The 23,092-nt window shown below is 40.2% G+C and overlaps 1 protein-coding gene across 3 annotated transcripts in view; it reads left to right on the forward strand.

Annotated features, from left to right (window-relative positions):
• ACAN (aggrecan) overlaps positions 1-23,092 on the forward strand; it is a 152,141-nt gene that overhangs the window by 78,196 nt on the left and 50,853 nt on the right. For 2 of the 3 annotated variants that reach the window (XM_077472598.1, XM_077472600.1), the window contains exons 4-11: positions 1,155-1,329; positions 4,250-4,377; positions 5,273-5,566; positions 6,075-6,440; positions 12,741-12,915; positions 14,825-14,952; positions 18,476-18,769; positions 21,637-21,840. In XM_077472598.1, the coding sequence (XP_077328724.1) occupies positions 1,155-1,329; positions 4,250-4,377; positions 5,273-5,566; positions 6,075-6,440; positions 12,741-12,915; positions 14,825-14,952; positions 18,476-18,769; positions 21,637-21,840 (1,764 nt within the window). The remainder of the gene's footprint in view (positions 1-1,154; positions 1,330-4,249; positions 4,378-5,272; positions 5,567-6,074; positions 6,441-12,740; positions 12,916-14,824; positions 14,953-18,475; positions 18,770-21,636; positions 21,841-23,092) is intronic. The other variant, XM_077472599.1, reaches the window with a different exon arrangement.

Here is a 23,092-nt window from a genome sequence, read left to right on the forward strand (position 1 = left end):
TGAGGATTGTTTCATTGGATTGTCATATTTGAGAAATATATGGAGAACACGCCTATAAGACTTGAATACAGCCTCAAGTTCAAGGTAGTTTTACTTCCCCCTAATATCATAATCATAGGCTGTGAGCCCATATTTTTTAAAGTGTGAAGGGAGGTGAAGTCAAACTACCTTCACATGTAAAGAAGAAGCAGTATATTTTTTCAAATGTCCCCAAATTTCGGATGTTTTAAGTGAATATAGTTTCACTTCGACTAGTAAATTGATAAAGCAGTCCTTTGCAACCCTTAAACATTTACTTCTGTATGCCTGGGTCCTTTTCTGGAACCTACACCCCTACTTTCAGGAGAGTGGTTTCTCACCCCCCTCATTAAAGACTTGAGAATACATTACTTCCCTTTGGGTTAATTGAGTATGTGTGGCAGAGTTATTCTGTCCAAAACCTCACCCCAATTTCTTAGACTGATCTTAGTAATTTAAATAGGTAATCTTCATCCTATGACTGGAATTCACAAAGCAGATAGATGGAAAGCCTGCACTCCAGTGTGGGACTTGGGCAGCCCATAGATGATACAGGTTTTTTTCATTCAACTAACTGACCCAATTCCCTCATCCACACAATTTGAAATGGATGGGAAAATCCTCCCCGCTGAGCTATGGCATTCTGACAGTGAGGGGGCATCCCCGCAATCAGAATACACTGATCAACGTTGTAGGCTATAGCCTGCAGCGCTAATCGAGCTGAGAAAATCTGACAGAGTGGTTGTAGAGAAGTTGATCTGGGTTCATACATGGATGGATATTCAGCTGTTGCTTGCTGAACTGGTCAGATTTTGACCAGATATGGCCTGCTTAAGGGCCTAAGGAGCTTTGGAGTTAACTAATAGGGACTTGAAAGAAGCACAGTTGGTATCAAAAATATTAAATGTAACATAAGTTTTCACAAAAATCAAAAGTTAAATGGCATAAAAAAAAAATTGATTTGATCATTCTAATTCTAGTTTATATTTAGAACTTTAGATAATAATAAAAAAAAACATCTTCTGAAGTCCAAAGTGCTCTTGCCACCATTATAGCATTGTTTCCGTATAGGTTCTATAATCAAATGCAAATTATTATCTCTTCTTATTCTCTGCTTCTTTATTGTTTTATTTCAGGGATTGTTTTCCACTACAGAGCAATCTCCACAAGATACACTTTGAATTTTGAAAATGCCAAAAAAGCTTGTATACAGAACAATGCTGTCATTGCTACCCCCGAACAACTCCAGTCAGCCTATGATGATGGCTATCACCAATGTGATGCTGGTTGGCTTTCTGATCAGACAGTGAGGTAAGAAGCATCATCACCTTTTTTTATATAATTATGATCATTTTGGCTTTTGGACATCTAAGAATCTGTTGCAATTTAGGTACACAAGAAAATTCCTTCTACAAAAATCTTAGTAAAGGTAAAATTTTTCTGCTTTCGACGGATAATCTTGTTCACAATTTGAGTCATTGGGGTTGAATTACTAAAAAATGTTAACTTTACAAGGGAAGTTGCACTTTGTGAGGGAATCTTCTACAGAGTTTAACCTCCCTGGCGGTAATCCCGAATCTGGCTCGGGTTGGGATTTTACTATCATAAGCGGTAACCCCGAGCCAGACTCGGGATTGCATCGCTGGATACAGGGAGGACACGGAGAAGTTACTTACCTTGTCCCCTGGATCCAGCGATGTCCTCCGCGCTGTGTGATTGAGCTGTCCTCCGCTCGACTCACACAGTGCCGAATGCTTGCGAGCTCCGTTCCCTGTGACGTTATGGCGCACGGGAGCGGAGATCGGCGCCAAATTCAAAAAAGTTAAAGTACACAAAACACACACAGTGCTGTAATCTTACAGATTACAGTACTGTATGAAAAAATTACACACCCCCTTTGTCCCTAGCGGTCTGTGCAGTGCCCTGCATGCACTTTTATATTATAAATACTGTTTTTTTTGCCTGGAATTTGGAGATTGTCCATAGCAACCAGAAAGTGTCCCTTTTTCAGTGTTTTAGGATTTGATTACATTATTGAATAATTTGTATTATTATTTATTATATTATAAACTTTATCATACCCGGGATGTCTGCTAGACTCTGGTTTGAACAGATTTAAGAGAGTTATTCCTAAGAATTACAGGACTACAATATAAGACGCCAAATTTCCATGCAAAATAATTGTACCGCTTTCAGCACCTAAAACCAGAATGAATAATACCGACAGGGAGGTTTATGAATATGGTGAAGCTCTTCTGACATCCAGAAGAGGTCTCCTTCCAGGCTTACCTGCTTTCTATTTATCCATTATCTTGCATGTGCTTCCACTGTGGAGGTTCTCAAAAAATTATATAGTTAGGACAGCAGATAATACTGGGGTGCTCTGAAGTGGCTCTGCAGCTTTAGCATGCTTTTGGAAATGAGTGCAAATTAAACCCCTTCTACATTCTTGAATTTATCTGGTGCCTTTAAAATCCCAAAGTCCCTATTTTTCCCCCTTTTTAAAACCTGTTTTTAACGCAAGCCGTTAGACAGGATAATTAATTTTTTGCATGCTGGTTGGTGAGTTGAGCTGGGAATTGTCTTTGTTTTTTATATCCATCACCCAACCACGTGCAATCAAAAATACTGTTTATTTAATTTTCCTTGCATGTTATTGGGGGTTATTTTTACACGTTTTTCTGTATGCGCTGAGGGAAAATGACCTTGAAATATGCAACTTCCCTTGCAAAGTGAAGGCTTATTTCCCTTTATTAACTCAACCCTATTGTGCAAGATTAACCATAGATGGGTGGACATCTCACATCTCACAGAGGGAACGGACAATGAGCCATCTGCCGAACCTCTTCACACAGATAGGACCCCAATCTTTTCCACAATCTAGCCAATGCTACTTAGAGCCTCCCCATGTTGCTTCCTCGTTTTATTTCTTACAGATCACTATCATTCTCATGTCTCATTAAAACAGTGCTGCTCAGTCCTTCGCCACTACTAGCTGGTTACAAGGCATTTTTATTTTTATTCTTAGTATTTTATTCTTATCTTAAATATATCAGCAATAGTGCTGCAAAAGACTTAACCTCTACTATTTACACATTTTTAATACCCAGTAAACATCATCCGCAGTATATCACCAGTTCCTATTTCCCTACCCCAGCTGTTACTATTTGGTTTAACCCAGTTTTGACATAGAGTAATTGGGAGGCATTTGCTAATTTGTAGGTAGGGATTAGTGCCCCTTTTAGGGAGACCTCTCCCCTGGGTGGATACTGTAGGTTTGGCTTGTTTAGTCTCTAGGGCCAGGAGACGGTCAATGAGAAAAGGTAGACTATAGAAACTATCATGTTGAGTTTCATTTTCTGGAAGAAGTCCTTGAGGTAGGCCTGATATAGGCCCTATTGGAGAATGCGCCAAAAGCAAAAAGACACTTACAGTGATAACTAGAAGTCTGGGCCGGAATACTTATGTTAAATTAAAAGTTGAAATGTGCAATGTACACTCTGTTACTGGAACAGTAAGACATCATAAAGGCTGAATGTGTGGATTTTTTTTCTGGAGGTGGGCTAAGGTGGCGTAGTTTCTTAATGTTACATGTGTGTGATACCCTATCTTGTTCCTGTTACAGAAGGATGATGGGAGGTACCCTTGGCCAACCTGTTTGTTGCTGGTGGTGAATCGGCGCCCTACTTACAAATCAACTCCTCTTGCACATACATTTTTAGTGTCTCAACAATGGCCACTGACAAACATCAATGCAGTATGTTTTACACAGGGTCTGTTAACAGATTCAGGTCAAATTAGGAAATCAAATGTAATTGAAATTGATAGGGACAGATTTAGGACATTAGGGATAGTTTCCTGCATCCCTTATGTGTACATCAATGTCATTTTACATAAATTTAATCGAAGTAAAACAAAAAATATTATCTTTATCAAATCCATGCACTTGTGCTCAACATTCCCATCTATCTCATGTTATCGAAATGAAAAATATGATTGTTTTTTTTATTTCCCTAAACTCAAAATCAAATTTTTTTTCTTTTCCTCATGTACTAAAATAATGATGAGTCAATAGTCAAATAGTATTTGAGGAGGTATGTATACAAATTTTGGAAAATAACAAGAGGCACTAGAAAGTTGTTGCTCATAGAGGGAAACAGACGCTGATCAAGGATGAAGATCTGTAAGAGACTGTATTTTGTATAATATCTCACTTTATTCCTCACTACAGGTATCCAATTCATAATCCACGTGAACCCTGCTATGGTGACAAAGAAACGTTCCCCGGAGTTAGAACTTACGGTGTTCGAGAAACTGATGAGACCTATGATGTATATTGCTATGCTGAAGAAATGGAAGGTGTGTCTATCTATCTATCTATCTATCTATCTATCTATCTATCTATCTATCTATCTATCTATCTATCTATCTATCTTTCTATCATTATCTATTAATCTATCAATCTATCATTCTGTCTATATATTTATCTATCTATCCAACTATCCATTAATCAATAATTATCTATCTATCTATCTATCTATCTATCTATATCCACCCATCTAATTATGCATCTATTTCCTATCTATATATCCCTCTATTATCTACCCCGTTTTCCTGAAAATAAGACCTAGTGCGATTGTCGGTGATGGCTGCAATATAAGCCCTACCCCCCAAATAAGCCCTAGTTAAAGTCCTTGTATCTATCTATCTATCTATCTATCTATCTATCTATCTATCTATCTATCTATCTATATATCTATCTCTCGCTCTCTCTCTCTCTATCCATCAATCCATACAATCATCCATCTAATGCCTATGTATGTATTCCTCTATTATCTACATGTATTAATCCATCTAATTATGTATCTATGTATTTATCTATACATGACCATAGCCGTTGGATGGCAGCAAATAATTAAGTTAATACCTAAATGTGGCCTATCTATCTATCTATCTATCTATCTATCTATCTATCTATCTATCTATCTATCTATCTATCTATCTATCTATCTATCTGTCTGTCTATCTATCTATCTATCTATCTATCTATCTATCTATCTATCTATCTATCTATCTATCTATCTATCTATCTATCTAATCTATCTATCTATCTATCTAATCTATCTATCTATCTATCTAATCTATCTATCTATCTATCTATCTATCTATCTATCTATCTATCTATCTATATCTATCTATCTATCTAATCTATGGCCCATTTTCAATACACATGACTACTGTGTTTTTTCCACAGGTGAAGTGTTTTATGCAACATCTCCTGAAAAGTTCACCTTCCAAGAGGCAGAGAAGCAATGCCAGAACCTTGGAGCTAGACTGGCTACTACAGGAGAGCTTTATCTGGCTTGGCAGACCGGCATGGATGTGTGCAGTGCTGGTTGGCTGGCAGATCGCAGTGTTAGATATCCAATATCCCATAAACGTCCCAACTGTGGTGGAAACTTAGTTGGAGTCAGAACAGTCTATCTCCACCCTAACCAGACGGGATATCCAGATCCTCTGTCTCGTTATGATGCTATTTGCTATAAAGGTTTGTTTTTCCATTTCATTTTGTTAACAAATTTTTAGAGGGAATCACATTATAAGGATATGCAGTGCCAGATTAACACCTCAAGGGGGATTTCTACTGAAGTAGATCTCTGACTCCTATTTCCAGTGTTCATATTATAAGAAGTAATGGGTTTATCTTACTGTCTCAGATCTTGGACATAGTTTAGATTTGGCCAAATCTTATTTCCCTTGTGGGAAAAATAATTATTCTGCTTTTCCTTTTCTACATCCACATCAGTCGACAATAGAACTATTGACAGATGTTCATCAGATATCCATATGTGCATGTAGTAGTAGGAGAGTGTCTAGGATGAGATCACCTTTAACAGAAGCTCCTTTCTCTGGAAGACCTTTCTTACAGCCTGCCAAACACATCCACTCAGCATGAGCACATTAGTTATTAAAATGACACAATTTAGCTCAGTCATGCATAGACTTAAGTCTAAGTGTCCTTACGTGTTCTTTAAACTGCTTTGCTCTTGGAATAGATGATGCTGAAAACATTACTATTCAAACTGTGACACAGCCCGAATTGGAGATCTTCTTCCAGCAAAATGTTACTGAAGTAGAAGCCCGTGGCAGTATTGCTACCTTGGAAGGTCTTGACTTTACCCTCACACCCTCTGAAGACAGCTTTACAGCTACACCAGTCTTTCCAGGAACGCCTCTAAGTCCAGAATTGGTGCCAACAGAAGCCCCGTTGGAAAACATCACAGATGATGGTCTTCAGCTATGGCTGGAAAATGTCACAGCTGTTCCATCTGTTGAAGCTACTGGCACCGTTGAAGAGGGAGTAGTGCCAGTTACTGCTGCCATTGATGCTGCCCAGCCAGAAAAACCCATCTCTGAGACTGGTAAGTGCTAAGCTTATTCAGCCTAACAGCGGTCAGCAGATTCATGCCCTTTGTGCTGGTCTCATTATATACAGTTAAATATATTAAAAGCAGAACCATTAAGAAAATTTTTTTTTATCTATCACTTAAACCAGGGGTATCCAAACCCCTGGTATGGCCCTCTAGTGGTTCAGGAACTACAATTGCCATCATTCCTAGTCATGTCTGTGAATGTCACAGTTTTACAATGTCTAATGTGATGTGGAGTTCCGCAACAGCTGGAGGGCAGTAGTTTGGAGATCCCTGACTTAAAATGTAACCTGAGCAAAAGTGTGTTGCAACCTGTGACGGACCTGTTTTAGTAGAATGTTAAAGTGGAACTCAACTGTATCTGAGCACCACAGACTGAAAACACTATTTAAACTGGAAAAGTGGAAAAGTAGAACTTTAGTCAGAAAATTAAGTCCTGCTACATCCCATCTGGTTGGCCCCTTTTGCAGTTGTAGCTATGTAAAACATTACAAATAAGTGCCTATACTGTTTAAAATCCAGCATTACACGGTCTCATCCCACTCTGCACATGCTCAGTTGCTCTCTATTTTTTGGCACTGTGCCTAAAGTGTAGAGGCTGCACTGTTGACAGTGTAATGGTTTACTGCTGTTCAGAGGCTCTGGGCTTCAGCAAAATGGCAGCCTCCAGCAAGAAGAAACAGGAAAAATGCTGGAGGCACTTTACAGCACATACTAATTTTGGTAGCATAATTATTCATGATACAAGCAAAAAAACTTGTATGCATGTGAAGAAACTCTAGAACCTACCCGCAGCTCAGCCTTGAGGCTTTATGACACCACTGAGGTATCAGTGTCTAACACAAGCATTAGTTCACAACACAGATCAGTTCAGTCCAGCACATGGATGGCTCCAATATAAAACGTAACACAAAAAGGTCCCTTATCTATACAGTGTTCCTTGCTAAAGAATTTTTTTTTTTTATCAAGTTGTTATGGGTAAAGTTCCACTTAAAGCGTTTGTTACCCCAACACTTCATCTTCCTCATACGTGGCTGCTGTACCATGCACCTGTATGAGAAAATCTCCTGTTTTCTTTGTATTGCTTCCTTTATGTAAAATCCCTGGTGTTCCTGCTAGTCCCTTTGCTTTACTATTAAAAACTGACCATACTCGGCAGGAGAGCACACTGTGGTCAGTTCTCCAGCTATGCTGGGAAATTAGTGTGCTCTCCTCCAATGATCAGACTTGTCCTTCCACACCCCACTGCACAGCCATTCACTGGAAAGATCAGTGTGCTGCTGCTTTTCCTCCACCCAGCTCGTATGCAACTGAGAACAGAGGGAATGTGATCACTTATAAAAAAGGGCAAAAGGGTATTTATAATGTTTTTTTTTAAATATCTATATAAACATGTTTTGCATTTAAGTTATATTTTAAACTGAATGGGTTGTTTTAGAAGGTGATTGTTTACAATCATTTTAAATTCACATTTAATATTCAGCCCAAACTCAGCCATCCATCTAAGTCTCCATGCTTTATTTTATTGAGAAATCACTTTTAAAAACATCCCTTAGCATTTCTATCCACAGCCATCTTCAGTAAGAGCAAATGATTCAAATAGCATTTAATTAATGGAATCCATCTGACCTTACCTCAGGCATGCAGGCAGGTAGGTGTGCTTGGCCAAGAAAACCCCTCCTCCCAGCCTCCAGAAGAAAAAATGTATAATGTATGTATAATGAATTTATAAGATCATTTTGGCCTAGGCCAAAAACCAGTAAACAACTGAAGAAAAGTAAAAAAAAAAAAAAGTTTAAAATAAGTAAAGGTGTATCGTTAAAAGAAAAAAAAAATCCTCCAAAAACAAAAACAAAAAAAAAACCTGCCATTTCTGCGTAATGTCAGTCATATTGAAAAATGTACTACTGTAACTCCTCCAAAACCATGCATATATATAATACAATCCATGCCAGATGAACAATAAAGCAGACACTCAATCTGTACCTATCCTTCAAAGTGGGCAGATGACACCAGCTTGGTTCAGTCCATGAATGGCACCACTCAGCAATCCCTACATAGCAAGTATACTTATCTGCTCATCATAGAGAAGTACACACAATCGAATAGGTAGTTGGAAGATAATATGATAAAGAAACACCGTCTGACCAGTTTGGACGATATCCCGGCTGCATCAAAAGCTTGGCACCAATTATTAGTTATGTGTGCGTTTTTATGTGATTTATGATTTCTGAAAAATAAACTTGAACTATATTTTTTGATAATATGTATATCGTGTTCTAGGATGGCCAATGGATGTATGATACATTATACATATTTAATTTCTTATACTGACATACAGTGAGGAAAAAAAAGTATTTGATCCATTGCTGATTATGTGTGTTTGCCCACTGACAAAGAAATGATCAGTCTATAATTTTAATGGTAGGTTTATTATAACAGTGAGAGACAGAATAAGAACAATCCAGAAAATCGCATTTCAAAAAAGTTATAAATCGATTTGCATTTTAATGAGTGAAATACGGTTTTTGATCTCCTATCAATCAGCAAGAAATCTGGCTCCCAGGTGTCTTATATACATGTAGCAGGCATGTTGTAATGCAATTTCTCCTTTTGGCCACAAGATGGAGACAGAGAGATGCTGACTGGTCCTTCCAGAAAAACTGAGAGAGAGAGAGAGAGAGAACACTGGGAAAAAGGCGGAGTTTCAGGAAGTGATGAGGGGACTGAAGAGTGGGAAGTACTGAGGTAAAACACAGAGAGTGCTGACAGGAGATAGAGGAGATGAGATTGCTTAAAAGGGAGGGAGATACCAAGGTTCAAAAAGTCCTTTGCTGGGACACAGTGACACTTAACAGTGAGGAGAGGAGGAGTGTGTGAGGGGAAGGAACTGAGGTGCCAGAGTGAGGAGAGAGGCACACGCTGACACCAGAGACTGTGTACCCCAACAGAGGAGAAGGGATATCCTGAAGCCCAGAAAAAAGGAGAGAGAGAAGAAGAGAGAGAGAGTCTAGGAGCCCAGGAAAAGAAAAGACTTTGACATGACAGTGCAGAGACAGTGAGGAGAGAACAACTGTGCCCAAGATTGTCAGCCAGAGAAAGACAGAGCCTGAGTTGGCAGAAATCCACAACCATTTGGGGAATCTCCTAAGTCTGCAGCGAGTTATCTGGGCCAGTGTGGAGAGAGGATCAGGTGCCATTGAAAGCTACTACAGTGATCGGAGGATACCAATACTTGCTACCATTGCTGGGGAATAAATTCACTGGGAGCTAATTAACCAGTGACTCCATAGCTCTAATACTGCATGCAGGCCTTACTGGCGGCCGCAACGCATGCCAATGAGCTCCAATGAAACTTAGGACTAAGGACTGCCCCTAGTTGTAACTACCTTGAAGCTCTAGCTGCTGGCCAGTTTAAAGGGGTACTATACCTCTGTCTATTCGTTTGAATGTACTCAAAACCTAGTGTGGATTTATAAGTACCCTTGTTGCATTTAAAGTTTATATGCATTGTTTATTGCTAACCTGCCTGCTGAGTGTGTTCAATTCGCTTTAACTGTTACTTATGCTATAATAGTCAATCAATAGTTTAAGCGTATTTATCACTAAACAGGTGTGTGTGTGTGTGGATTTATTGCCATATCCCACAGCAAGGTGAAATGTATTTATCACTCTCACTTGTGTTGTAAATTGCTCTTGCGGTAATTTTATTCAACCAGGTTTACCGGGGGCTGAGGTTGTTCTTGGAGTCGAGACGCAGAACAGAGAACCCAAAATTTAACCAGCGCCTCATTCGGGGGTGGTGCTAGATACAGGTAATGAGCTGAGATTAGGAGCACTCTCTTAAAGGGAGTGCTCCTAATTTCAGCTTGTTACCTGTATAAAAGACACCTGTCCACAGAAGCAATCAATCAATCAGATTCCAATCTCTCTTCCATGGCCAAGATCAAAGAGCTGTCCAAGGGGACAAGATTGTAGACCTACACAAGGCTTGAATGGGCTACAAGACCATCGCCAAGCAGCTTGGTGGGAGAGTGGCAACAGTTGGTGTGATTATTTGCAAATGGAAAAAACACAAAATAACTGTCAACCTCCCTCGGGCTGGGGCTCCATGCAAGATGAGAACTGTGAGGAATCAGTCCAGAACTACACGGGTGAATCTTCTCAATGATCTCAATTCAGCTGGGACTATAGTCACCAAGAAAACAATTGGTAACACACTAGACCGTTAAGGACTAACATCCTGCAGCGCCCACAATGTTCCCCTGCTAAAGAAAGCACATGTATAGACCTGTCTGAAGTTTGTTAATTAACATCTGAATGATTCAGAGGAGAACTGAGTGAAAGTGTTGTGGTCAGATGAGACCAAAATCAAGCTCTTTGGCATCGACTCGCCATGTTTGGAGGAGGAGGAATGCTGCCTATGACCACAACACTTATGCCTATGCCTAGGAACACCATCCTCACCATCAAACATGGAGGTGAAAACATTATGTTTTGGGGGTGTTTTTCTGCTAAGGGGAAGGACAACTTCACCGCATCAAAGGGATGATGGACAGGGCCATGTACCGTTGGATCTTGGGTGAGAACCTACTTCCCAAAGCCAGGGCATTGAAAATGGCTAGTGACCATAACCAAAAACACACTATTATGACCGGCTCAAGAAGAAGCACATTAACCTCCTTGGCGGTATGATTATTTCGGATTTTAGGTGCTAAAAGCGGTACAATTATTTTGCATGAAAATTTGGCGTTTTATATTGTAGTCCTGTAATTCTTAGCAATAACTCACTTAAATCTGTCCAAACCAGAGTCTAGCAGACATCCCGGGTATGATAAAGTTTGAAAAATTAAATCATAAATTATAATATAATAAATAATTATAAATAATTGTACCAAATAATAATATAACAATAATAAAAATTATTCAATAATGTAATCAAATCAAAAACAATGAAATTTGCTGAGTTGCAGAATTGTCACTGTCATTACTTTTCAGTATTTGATGACGGATGTCCCCACAAATCGCTATCGCTCAATTCTGCGAGTGATTCCAATTTATTATCACTGTTTTCTAGCTGGTCTAAAATCATTTTTGATGTAAAGGGACAGTTTTGGTTGCTATGGACAATCTCCAGTTTCCAGGCATAAAGAACAGTTTTTATAATATAAAACTACATGCAGGACACTGGGCAGACCACTAGGGACAAAGGGGATGTGAAATAATTACATACAGCAATGTAATCTGTAAGATTACATTATACTGTATGTATACTGTGTGTTTCACTTTTTGAATTTGGCGCCGATCTCCATCCCCGTGCATCGCAACACTCGCAGGGAACGGAGATCGGCTCCGTGATGAATCGAGCGGAGGACGAGCCGCTCGTACAGCGGGGGGACATTGCTGGATTCAGGGGAGAAGGTAAGTAAGCGTCCTCCTGGATCCAGCGATGCGTTCCCGAGTCTGGCTTGGGGTTACCACTTTTGGTATAAAAATTCCACCCCGAGCCAGACTCGGGAATACCGCCAGGGGGGTTAAGGTGCTGGATGGGACCTAGTGGATGGGTATTCCAGCATGACAATAACTAAAACCACACTATTAGGACAGCCTCAAGAAGAAGCACATTAAGGTCCTGGAGTGGCCTAGCCAGTCTCCAGACCTTAATCCCATAGAAAATATGTGGAGGGAGCTGAAGGTTCGATTTACCAAACGTCAGCCTCACAAGCTTAATGACTTGGAGAGGATCTGCAAAGAGGAGTGGGACAAAATCCCTCATGAGATGTGTGCAAACCTGGTGGCCAACTACAAGAATCGTCTGACCTCTGTAATTTCTGACAAGGGCAACGGGTCAAATACTTATTTCACTCATTAAAATACAAATCAATGTATAACTTTTTTGAAATGTGTTTTTCCGGATTTCTTTGTTGTTATTCTGTCTCTCACTGTTAAAATAAAACTACCATTAAAATTATAGATTGATCATTTCTTTGTCAGGAGGCAAATGTACAACGTACAAAGGGGATCAAATAAGTTTTTCCCTCTATCTATCTATCTATCTATCTATCTATCTATCTATCTATCTATCTATCTATCTATCTATCTATCTATCTATCTATCTCTTGTTTATTTATCATTGATGACAAAAAATAAAGCTATATTTAGCTATTAGCTATCATTAAAATGAATTAATACATAAAAGGTTCTGTTTAGTTAAAGTAAAACAAGAATAACACTTTAGTTGTTTGTGTATAAATCCCTGGTTAATAATGAGTCCCTTACTGTCATGTCAAGGTGTTGTGTTCCATTACCGAGCTGGTTCCAGTCGATATTCCCTGAACTTCAACCAAGCGAAGCAGGCGTGCCTGAACAATCATGCTGCCATCACAACCCCTGCTCAGCTGCAGGCTGCCTATGAAGCTGGTTTCGATCAGTGTGATGCTGGATGGATATCAGACCAAACTGTCAGGTACCCATGTCTAGAACTTAATGAAAGATTGGGACTGCCACAGAGTTTTTGGGCTCTGTAGAATATATACCAAATAATGTCAACATGTTTGACATATCTAAATACCAAGACAAACGACTCTTCAAAATTGGAATATATTTTTAGAACGTGTAGCTTATTTTATTTTTTTTAGACAATAAACAATTTGACTTTAATTTTGAAATGTACCTCAATCAGTGCCAAATATAATACAAAATTCTGATAAGTATCAGTGGATTCTATTAAACTCTTGTCCCAAATGTGATTTGGTGACCAGTTTATTTTATATCCACTAGGTCAAGTTTGTACAAATGCGTGAGTCTTTATATGAAAGGTAGTTTTTTTGTTACACCTTGTCATACCACCATTGCCATAACACTTTTACGATATTGGCCAAACTTTTAAATGTGCTGAGAAAGGTGGTGGCACATTGACATGTAAAATGTGGCATAACACTTTCAGATACATCTGAGTTTCAAAGTAAAGCCCCATTCACACCTGAGCATTTTGAAGCTCCAAAACACTAGAAATCCCATGGTTTTCAATTGTGCTTTTCACACATAAGCGTAATGTTGCTTGAATCTCTTAGCTCCAAAGAGTACATGAGCTTCTTTTGAGCTACAAGCTTGAAGCTTTGGGAGTTTTTGGCCCCAATAGACTTGGGAATGGGAATGGGAAAGCTCCACAAAACATGTGAAAACACATCTATTTTTTTTTGTTTGTTTGTTTTTTTCCTGTAGTAACTAGCTTTCCATTAGCTAATATTAATCCAGGTAAGAAATTCTGAAGCAAAAAATGCCTGTACAAACCCCTAAAAATAAGTGGCTGTAGCACCATCCACAATAGGTTGCTAGGTCAGTTAGGTCAATTTGATTCTTTTGGCTCCTCTGTAATCATTGGAGCAGTGTGTGATTGCTTTGGGCTGTACTGGGTTTCACTGGCTGCAGGTTTCATTTGCTTCCCTCTGCCTTCTGGAGGATTCTAGAATGTAGTGGGCTGGATGAAGCAAATCTTAATATATTAATATATTATAAAAATAATAATTTATTATACTGTAACTATTCAGGGCCGTTTTTAAGGTAGGGCAAAAGGGGCAGCTGCCCTGGGCCCTGTCATTGTTGTGGGGCCCAAAGCAGCTGCTTCATACTTGCCAACTATCCTGGTTTAAATTCCCTTGCCCCTTGAGGTTTTAGTCTTGTGCTGTGTCCCAGGTGATTCACCTGGAGACCTTGTGTTTACATGTAAATTCCCGGCATTCATATGTAAATAGAGGTGGCCGTCGACATTGATATGTATATTATGCCCCCCTAAGGTCATATCCACAGTAATCTCTAGCAACCAATCAACAAGCAGAAATCATGTGCTGTAACCTCTAGCAACTGACCAGTGAGCTGTAATGTGTTCTGTAACCTCTAGCAACCAGTCAGTGAGTGGTAATGATACACTGAAACCTCTGGCAACCAATCGCAATAGCTGCCTGATCTGATTCAGTAAACTGATTTTGAGTCTAGCTGCTATTTATTGTATGTCTCAGAGCAGGTGGAGAGCGAGACTGCATGGGGAGGGGGCCCCCAAGAAAAGTTTTGCCCAGGGTCCAATCAATATTAAAGACGGCCCTGTAACTATTACTTTAATTGTCAACAGTAATTTCAGGCTAATGGCTAAGATGAGTTCAGTCAATACTGAGAATTATCTCTTTTACTTGACATGACTTGTAAAGACTTTAAAACCTATTAAATGTTATGTTGAGTTCTAAATGAACACTAGAGGTTCAAAGTGGATTGATGCTCATTTAACAAAAATGGCAAATCTTTATGGTTCTATAGTTAAACACGCCGCTTATCTGAATTCTTTTTACTTTTGATATTGTATAATGATTTCATGTATCCAGATATCCAATTGTCCAACCTAGAGAGAACTGCAATGGAGACAAGAATGGTTTTCCTGGAGTCAGAAATTATGGAGTGGTGAATCCAGATGAGCAATTTGATGTTTATTGTTATATTGATAAACTACGAGGTACGTGGCCAGAAATAATAAGTGCAAATTTATGTAATTACCTATAAAAATGTAAATTCATGTTGAGGCATGTAAATATCTGACCAAGACCTAAGCCCATCTAAAGTCTTTAGTTTTTGTTTTCCTCTAAGCCCTTGTACACACGGTCGGACATTGCGACAGGAAAATGTCCGAACGGATCGCGTTGTTGGATAATCCGACCTTGTGTGGGCTCCATCGGACTGTTTCCGTCAGAATGTCCGACCAACAAAGTTTGAGAGCTGGATATAAAAATTTTCCGACAACATGATCCGATCGGACTTTGTCGGATCGTTTGTAGAGAATTCCGATCAGACAAAGTGCCACGCATGCTCAGATCAAATTCCTAGACCAAAGCTATTGGTTACTAGCCTGAATGTAGTCCAGTCATAACTAAATAACGTCACCACGTTACGAACGATTGGATTTTCTGACAACTTTGTCCGACCGTGTGTATGCAACACCAGTTTCGGACAAAATCCATAATGTCCGACCATGTGTACAAGGGCTTAGACCGCTAAACAGGCATTTTCAGTGCAAGCCGCAATGGTAAATATTTTTTTATCCCCTTCCCATCCACCCTGGCGTCTCTTTAAATAGTTCAGAAGGCCCGGGACGGGGGCAGTAGGGATTGACAAACTGTCACTGTAGTAAGATGATCAGAAGCTGGTTCCACTAGCTACCAATCTTTACCTTGGACCAAGAGCTTTCAATAACAGCTTGGTTTTTGTGCTGAGAGAGTGCAGTGAGCATCGGTCTGTGTTTGCAAAGCACTTAGATGGGAGACTTGAGATATACATTTTAGTGGAATTTCCAACAGTAGATCAATACCAACAAAATACTGGTGTAGGAACAGTGGTTTGCAGCAGTTACAGTTACATCTTGGTTCCAGCTCCATTAGACCTGGTTCTTCTCTGTTCCTAAGCTTCTACACTACATCTATCTTTGTATCTATCTATCTATCTATCTATCTATCTATCTATCTATCTATCTATCTATCTATCTATCTACCTCTATCATCTAACTAGTATATTATCTATTATCTATTTATCTATTCTAAAGCTATCTATCTATCTATCTATCTATCTATCTATCTATCTATCTATCTATCTATCTATCTATCTATCTATCTATCTATCTATTTATTTGATCATAATAGTGTTGATATTGACATAAATTTGTGACATATACAGTATCTTAAATCATTCTTTTGAAACTGGTTGTAATATTGAATTTAGGTCTTATTCTTCTGAGAAGAAAGGGCGTTATTATAAGTAGTTTGTGTTGCTAGGTCTATATAATTGCTATACATAAATCAAAGAACAAGGTTTACTGTGTTGTAGCTAATGACTTTCAAACTATTTCCAGATACCGCTATATGTAGAGAAAGAAGGTCCTTTACTTCTTTACTAACAACTTCATTGATAAAATGATGCAAAAATAATAAATATCGCCAGAGTGTATTTACTTTTTGTAAATCTTTTTGTTTGGTTTTCTTTTTTCTCTTATAAATATAGTCATTAAATTTGCTGTGGGAATGAATGCGACCATTCAGGTCTTTGGGTACCACATAGGAACATTATGTCATTATATGTAACGTGACATATTTATGCACGCACGCTATGACACACAGAGTCATGTTACATTCTTTGTACATTGTATAGGACCACAAAAATGATTCAATTGTGATATATTTTGGAATACTTCTATAAAAGACGTGTCCTAACTTCCATGTGCTCTTCGTTCTTTGCACTCTTCAAGGTAAAGCTGAGCAAGCTGATCTACCAGTCACCATTCTCTTTCCTTTTCTAAATCTGGTGGCTCACACTTTTGAAGATACTTTTTTTGGTCCAATTCTTCACCTATGATTGCCAGTGCCTGCAGCGTCATAGTGGCGGAGCCTCTGGCACGTGTACAGGTTTTCAGCTGCTTGCCATTTTACTGCCCCTACATCTACAACACAGAACACACAACAAACAGAGCACACTCAGAGCAGGCCCTTTTCCCTGCACAGCCCTGCTCTGGATTATGTGACTACCTCTGCTCTGCCTAAGACACTTTGGGGGTTGATTCACTAACGGCAAATAGGCTGTACACTTTGCAAGGGAAGTTGCACTTAACAAGTACATTTTCCCCAGAGCTTAGTGAATTTGGTGAAGTTTGACATTGCAAAGAATATCCAATCGTGGACATGCTTGCATATGCTTGAATGATGAACATCAGCAGAGCTTCATCTCATTCACTAAGCTCTGGGGAAAATTCTCTTGCAAAGTAAACAGTCTACATAGGGCAACCCCCTGCCATACCTTCAGCTAAGCTGACTAGGAATAATACACGCAAACATTTTTTTAAAATATTAATTAAACCTACCATTTTTCCATTACTTCTTTTGCTTTCTAACAGTTGAGGTAGCGGTTGAATGAACTGTAGTATAACTTTTGGTACTCTAAGACCCCTTTCACACTGGGGCGTTTTTCAGGCGTTTTTCAGGCGCTTTAGCGTTAAAAAAAGCGCCTGTAAAGCGCTTGAAAGAAGCCTCATCTGCAGTCCCAATGTGAAAGCCCAAGTGCTTTAAGAACCCTTTCACAATGTCAGCGCCCGAAAAACGCTCGTAAAGCGCCGCTTAAACTAGCAGCGCTTTACCAGCATTTTTCGAGCGTTATTGGGGCGCTTTTAACCCCTGCTAGTGGCCAAATAAAGGGTTAAAAGCGCCCACAAAACGCTGCTGCCAATAGCGTTTTTCAGGCATTTTTCAGGCGTTTTTCAGGCGTTTTACAGGCGCTTCCCATTGATTTCAATGGGAAGGGGCGCTTTATTCACCGCTCCAAAAGCGCTGCAAAGAAGCTGCTTGCAGGACTTTTTTTGATGCCCTGCCAGCGCAGCGCCTTGGTGTGAAAGCACTCGGGCGTTTACATTGGGATTGCAGTTGCGACTTCTTTCAGGCGTATTTTTTAACGCTAAAGCGCATGAAAAACGCCTGAAAAACGCCCCAGTGTGAAAGGGGTCTAATAGTAGATTTGTTATAGAGGGATATGTATCAGTTCAAAAAAGAGGGAAAACTAGAAGAAAGAGCAGCAGGTAGACTTGGTTGCAAAAGAAGCACAGTCCCTCCAAATGAGGGATCATTGGGAACTCCAGTGCAAAATCATTGGGAACTCTAGTGCAAAATATGGTACAGCTTTGCATAGAAACCAATCAGCTTCCAATTTTTATGTCAAAGCTTAATTGAACAAGCTGAAGTTAGAAGCTGATTGGCTACCACGCACAGCTGCACCAGATTTTAAACTCTCCAGTTTTAGTAAATCAAACCCCTGTGACCTAAGTTGATTATGTGCAGGAAAGTGAAGTATCCTAGTAACCAGTAAAAGTTTATTTTTCTGAAAATAAATTATGGGTGCTTTCTATAACTTTTTTTGTCTAACTACCAATTAAATGTATATTGTATTTAAGAATAAAGGTGCTTTCAACACATTGTTGATTATTGTTCCTTTGATGTCGTATACAGGACAGGTGTTCTTTGCAACCCAACCCGATTACTTCACTTTCCAACAAGCACAAGAGTTTTGTGAAAGCAAAAATGCCACCTTAGCTTCCACTGGGCAACTGTACTCTGCCTGGAAGTCAGGATTCGACAAATGCCGAGCAGGCTGGCTTTCCGATGGAAGCGTTCGCTATCCTATTGTGACACCACGTCGAGTATGTGGAGGTGACCAGCCTGGAGTGCGCACGGTCTATTTGTATTCCAACCAGACAGGTTTCCCGGATCCACTGTCAAAATACAACGCATTTTGTTTCAGGCGTAAGTGTTTCAAATTATTACCCATGAATGTAAATTTAAGAAGACAATTGTGGTATCAATTTGCTTATTGTTCAGTGCCAATAATGCAGACATGTTGTACTGGGCAATAGCATAACATACTAATTTACTGTTTGTATAGACTTTTGTTTACAAGTAGCTCATATGTAGTGTACTAGGGGGTATGTCATTAAAGGGCTTATGTTTTACATCTGTTTTAGATCAGTCTTGCAACCCATTGGTAAATTCACAGCCCAATCACATACCAGGCACTTGGAATTTTGCCTTCATTATTCAATTTTTCAAGGCCTAAAAATGAAAAACTATATGAAAGTGTGGCAGAAAAGATTTATATGCCTTTTAGAATTAGAAGTCACCCTTTCTAAAAGTAACATTTTGATTTGACTTTTTGGCAATCCATTTTACAATGTTGTTAGAATATGTGAACATGAAACTTTTTGTATAAAGCTAAATCGTGTTTTTTTTACGGTCATGAAACCGTATGGTCATGCCTGTCCATTGTTGACATACAGGTGTCAATACCAACCAGATGGTACAGCACAGGAATATAAGACTGACAGAAAACTGAGTGCTGAGTTTAGTGGTATAGCACAATATGGGACCCCCTATTTCTACCAAGGGGCACTGTTACCAAGGTAAATAAAGAGGAACTTCAGCTTGATTTATTTAAAAATCCAGCAGCTACAAATACTGTAGCTGCTGACTTTTTAAGGGGAGTAGAGAGGGCACTACAAGGGATGCCATCCTCGCTTAGGTGATGGTTGCAGAAATGAGAGAAGGTACTGAAAAAAATTGGTCCTCTTCCCCCGTCCTGCCCAAAAAAAAACTGTAACTTCCCTGTAAGTTACAGACTGGGGGGGGGGGGGGGGGAGTGGGGACAAAACCAGTGGGACTTCACTATTTGAGTGTAGTTCTGCTTTAAACATTATAGCATTTCTTTTTTTTTTTTTTGATCCGCTTCTTTGATTTATTTTTATTTTGTCTTGATGATTTATATTGCATCTTTATTTGTCCACAATTTTTTAAGACAGAGTGCTTCTATAACATAGGAGCACTCTGTATTAAATAAATAATGAAGACAATGTAAATACTTTCCTTTCTAGGAGGTGGAGGGTCTAAACTCTTTTATCTTCCAGCATTGCTGCCTCTAGTAAAGTCTTCAGCATTGACACTTCCAGGAGTGTCTTATTCTTGCACCTCCTGCTGCTCACTGACGGTGCCTCCCCTGGTCTCTATGTGACTATACGATTCAGTAGTGATGTCAGTGTCAGAGGGAAGAACCACGCCTTGAAGTGTTAAATGCTTAAAGGGATTGTAAAGTAATTTTTTTTTTTAAATAACAAACATGTTATACTTACCTCCACAGTGCAGCTCGTTTTGCACAGAGTGGCCCCGAACCTGCTCTTCTGGGGTCCCTCGGCGGCTGTGTCGGCTTCCTCCCGCAGGTACTTCTCACATTCATGCGAGCTCCCTTGCATGGTGAGAAGCACCTGCGGGCGCGCTCCCGTGATACAGCCAGTGGCTATAGCCGCTGGCTGTATCACACGGCCCCACCCCAGGCGCTTTGCGTCAGTGGATGTGATTGACAGCAGCGCGAGCCAATGGCGGTGCTGCTTTCCATCCATCCACTCCAGCCAATCAGCAGCCAGGCTGAGCGGTAAAGAGGACGGCGGGGACGAGCGCGGGATTTTCGAGGGGTGAGGTAAATAAAACGGGGGGGCTGGAGGTGCAGGCAGTGTCAGATGTTTTTTCACCTTAATGCATAGAATGCATTAAGGTGAAAAAACATTTACCTTTATAACCCCTTTAAGATTTTACCAGAGGCCCCATTGCTGGGAGGCTAAAGCTGGGTATACATGAACAGTTTTTTTTTTTCATTCAACCGGTTGAACAAAAAAAAAAATGACAGAACCCTGCAGAAGCACAAACAATGTTAATGCAGGGATCTCTCCCACTGTACTGTTGTTTTCTGATATTGGCTGCAAGTGCTGATCAAATGCTGGTTTAACAGCAAGACCAATTGATAGAAGCCGGTTGTTAGACTGGCTTCTGTTGAACAGACAGCGGTGCACATGCACTGATAGTTGGCTGGGTCCTGCTGATCTTGTCAAATTTTGGTATCTGTGTACCAGACTTAAAGAGGAAGTAAACCCTGATGGGTTTAACTTCCTCTTTTGCTCCCCGCAAAGCCTGCAAATTAAAAGCATAATGGGCTCGTATGCATCTCATACTATCCCATTATATGACACTTGCCTACAAACTAAGCTCTCTCGGTCCCCTGTGCACGTCCACCTTCACCCCTCTTCCTTCCGGGCCTCTGGCTCTGTGACTGTCCAGAGTCACATGATGTCAATCCCACGTATGCATAAGCAGTAATACTTATTTAATTCCCAACTCTGGCAGACTACCTTGATCCGTGCACGTCCAACACTGCCCCCTCTCTAAGGTGCTCTGACCAGAGTTGCACTTCAGCCTCCTTCACGTACAATGCAATGTTAATTGCTCTGCATTGGATTTGATGACACTAAGGGACAACTCACAGCCCTGAGAGCTGGAGTGGAGGGAGAGGAGGGAGAGGAGGAGAGCGTTGAAGTGGCCAGAGCAGAGGTAAGGTAAATAATACATCTTCTTTTTCTACCCCCCTAAACTAAACAATCATTGAACCTTTGCTGTGTGGGAGGGCAGGGTGTGGGTACTGCAAGGGTACATTTTGGATAATTCCCAGAGATCAGTTTTAACAGAAATATCTAACGATGTTTAATTTATTGTGTTAAAATGTTCCACTTTCTTTCTATTATATAACAAGGAGTATATTGCAGAAACCAACAAAACACTGTTTTGTGTTGCAGCTTCTCTATTTGAAGAGGAAGAAGTTCCAGGCACTCCATCAATTGAAGAAGAAATTATTACAACTAAGGTATACCCTGGTGTGGAAGGGTTGCCATCTGGAGAAGAGATTACTGTAGAAACAGTAACTGCCACTGAATTTGAGAATGAAACCGATTTCTGGCTGATAAATGTCACCGCCCTCCCGACTGTTGAATTAGAGATAGGTAAGCAAAAGGTCTTTTTACATGTATCATTCATTTGTATCATGCATCTAGTTATCCCACACAGTAATTCTCTTGTTGTAATAGATACCCACTTTATAAGCAGATAAGCATCTTCCATCTCTGCCTAAGATCCATTATCAATTTTTGAAAGTACTTTGCTAGTCCTCCTCTGGTTTAATTATATTACTTGTAAACTATAGTTAAGCAGGCCATGCATGGTGCAAATTCACACGATTCCCCCATCAACTTAGACCGTGGACAGGTGACTGGTACATCGCGGTCTGAGCTTGCTGCCCTACCATTACAGAGCATTAGAGTGCCATGCAGAGGGACTACTTGTAAAGTTGGAGTTGTAGTAGAGAGCAAGAGCCACATAAGCCGATGCCTCCTCTGTAGTGTCGGCTCCTGTCCCATGTGGAGTGATACCAACTGTGCTCCACCTCTTATCCTGGCTAGTGGTCTCCAGAGTGGTGCCAGCAGCAGGAAAGAAGAGATCTTCAGGTCAGTGTGAAGCAATACACTGGGCATAATAGCATAGGACTGATTTCACACTGAAGTGCTGCAGTTTAGCCCCACTGAGGGTGCAGTGCAGTGCAGTGAATGCAGGAATTTTTGATACGCTTTCAGAAAGTGCGCCACCCCTGCAGGAGATAATAGAAGGAGCAGGTAAACCGCAGCACCTCAGTGTGAAAGCAGCCTTATAGGGGGCTCAAAACAGTAAGGGTTCATTTATATTTGTAGTTTGGGGGGTGGTAAAATAAGCAACAGGGGGTTTAATTCCTGCTGCAGCATGTGTATATCTTTTGGCTGCTGCCTCAGCAACTAAAGAGGGTAGGTAATGGGGGCAGTAAAACTACAACTCAACTTTACATGTGAAAGAGCACTGCTGCGCCTCTGAAAAGCGTTCCAAGTGTGTATAAAAGGTGTTGAAGAGGCAATAAGTTGCCTCCTCTCCACCCAATTTAAACCCATGATTGCCATGCAATGCATGCAATTGTAACATAGTAGCATGGCGATTAGAGGTTTAAATCAATTGTGAGGAGGTGACACTGGGCGACACTGCCTGATGATCTTTGACTTCCACCGTGTTGTTCAGGTAGATCTCCACCTCTTTAAGGTTGCCTACCCCAGACTTAGACAGTGCTGATGGGGGAATCAGCAATTACTTTCTTCCAGAGGGGGTGGAGGCAAAGCCATCCCCATGGGGAGAAGACAGTGATTATCGCTAGCGGCTATAGCAGATGCTAGTGAT

This window comes from Lithobates pipiens, unplaced genomic scaffold (assembly GCF_037356315.1).
Source record: "Lithobates pipiens isolate NorthernLeopardFrog02 unplaced genomic scaffold, aLitPip1_a1.2 Scaffold_8, whole genome shotgun sequence".
In the NCBI taxonomy this organism is placed as follows: Eukaryota; Metazoa; Chordata; class Amphibia; order Anura; family Ranidae; genus Lithobates; species Lithobates pipiens.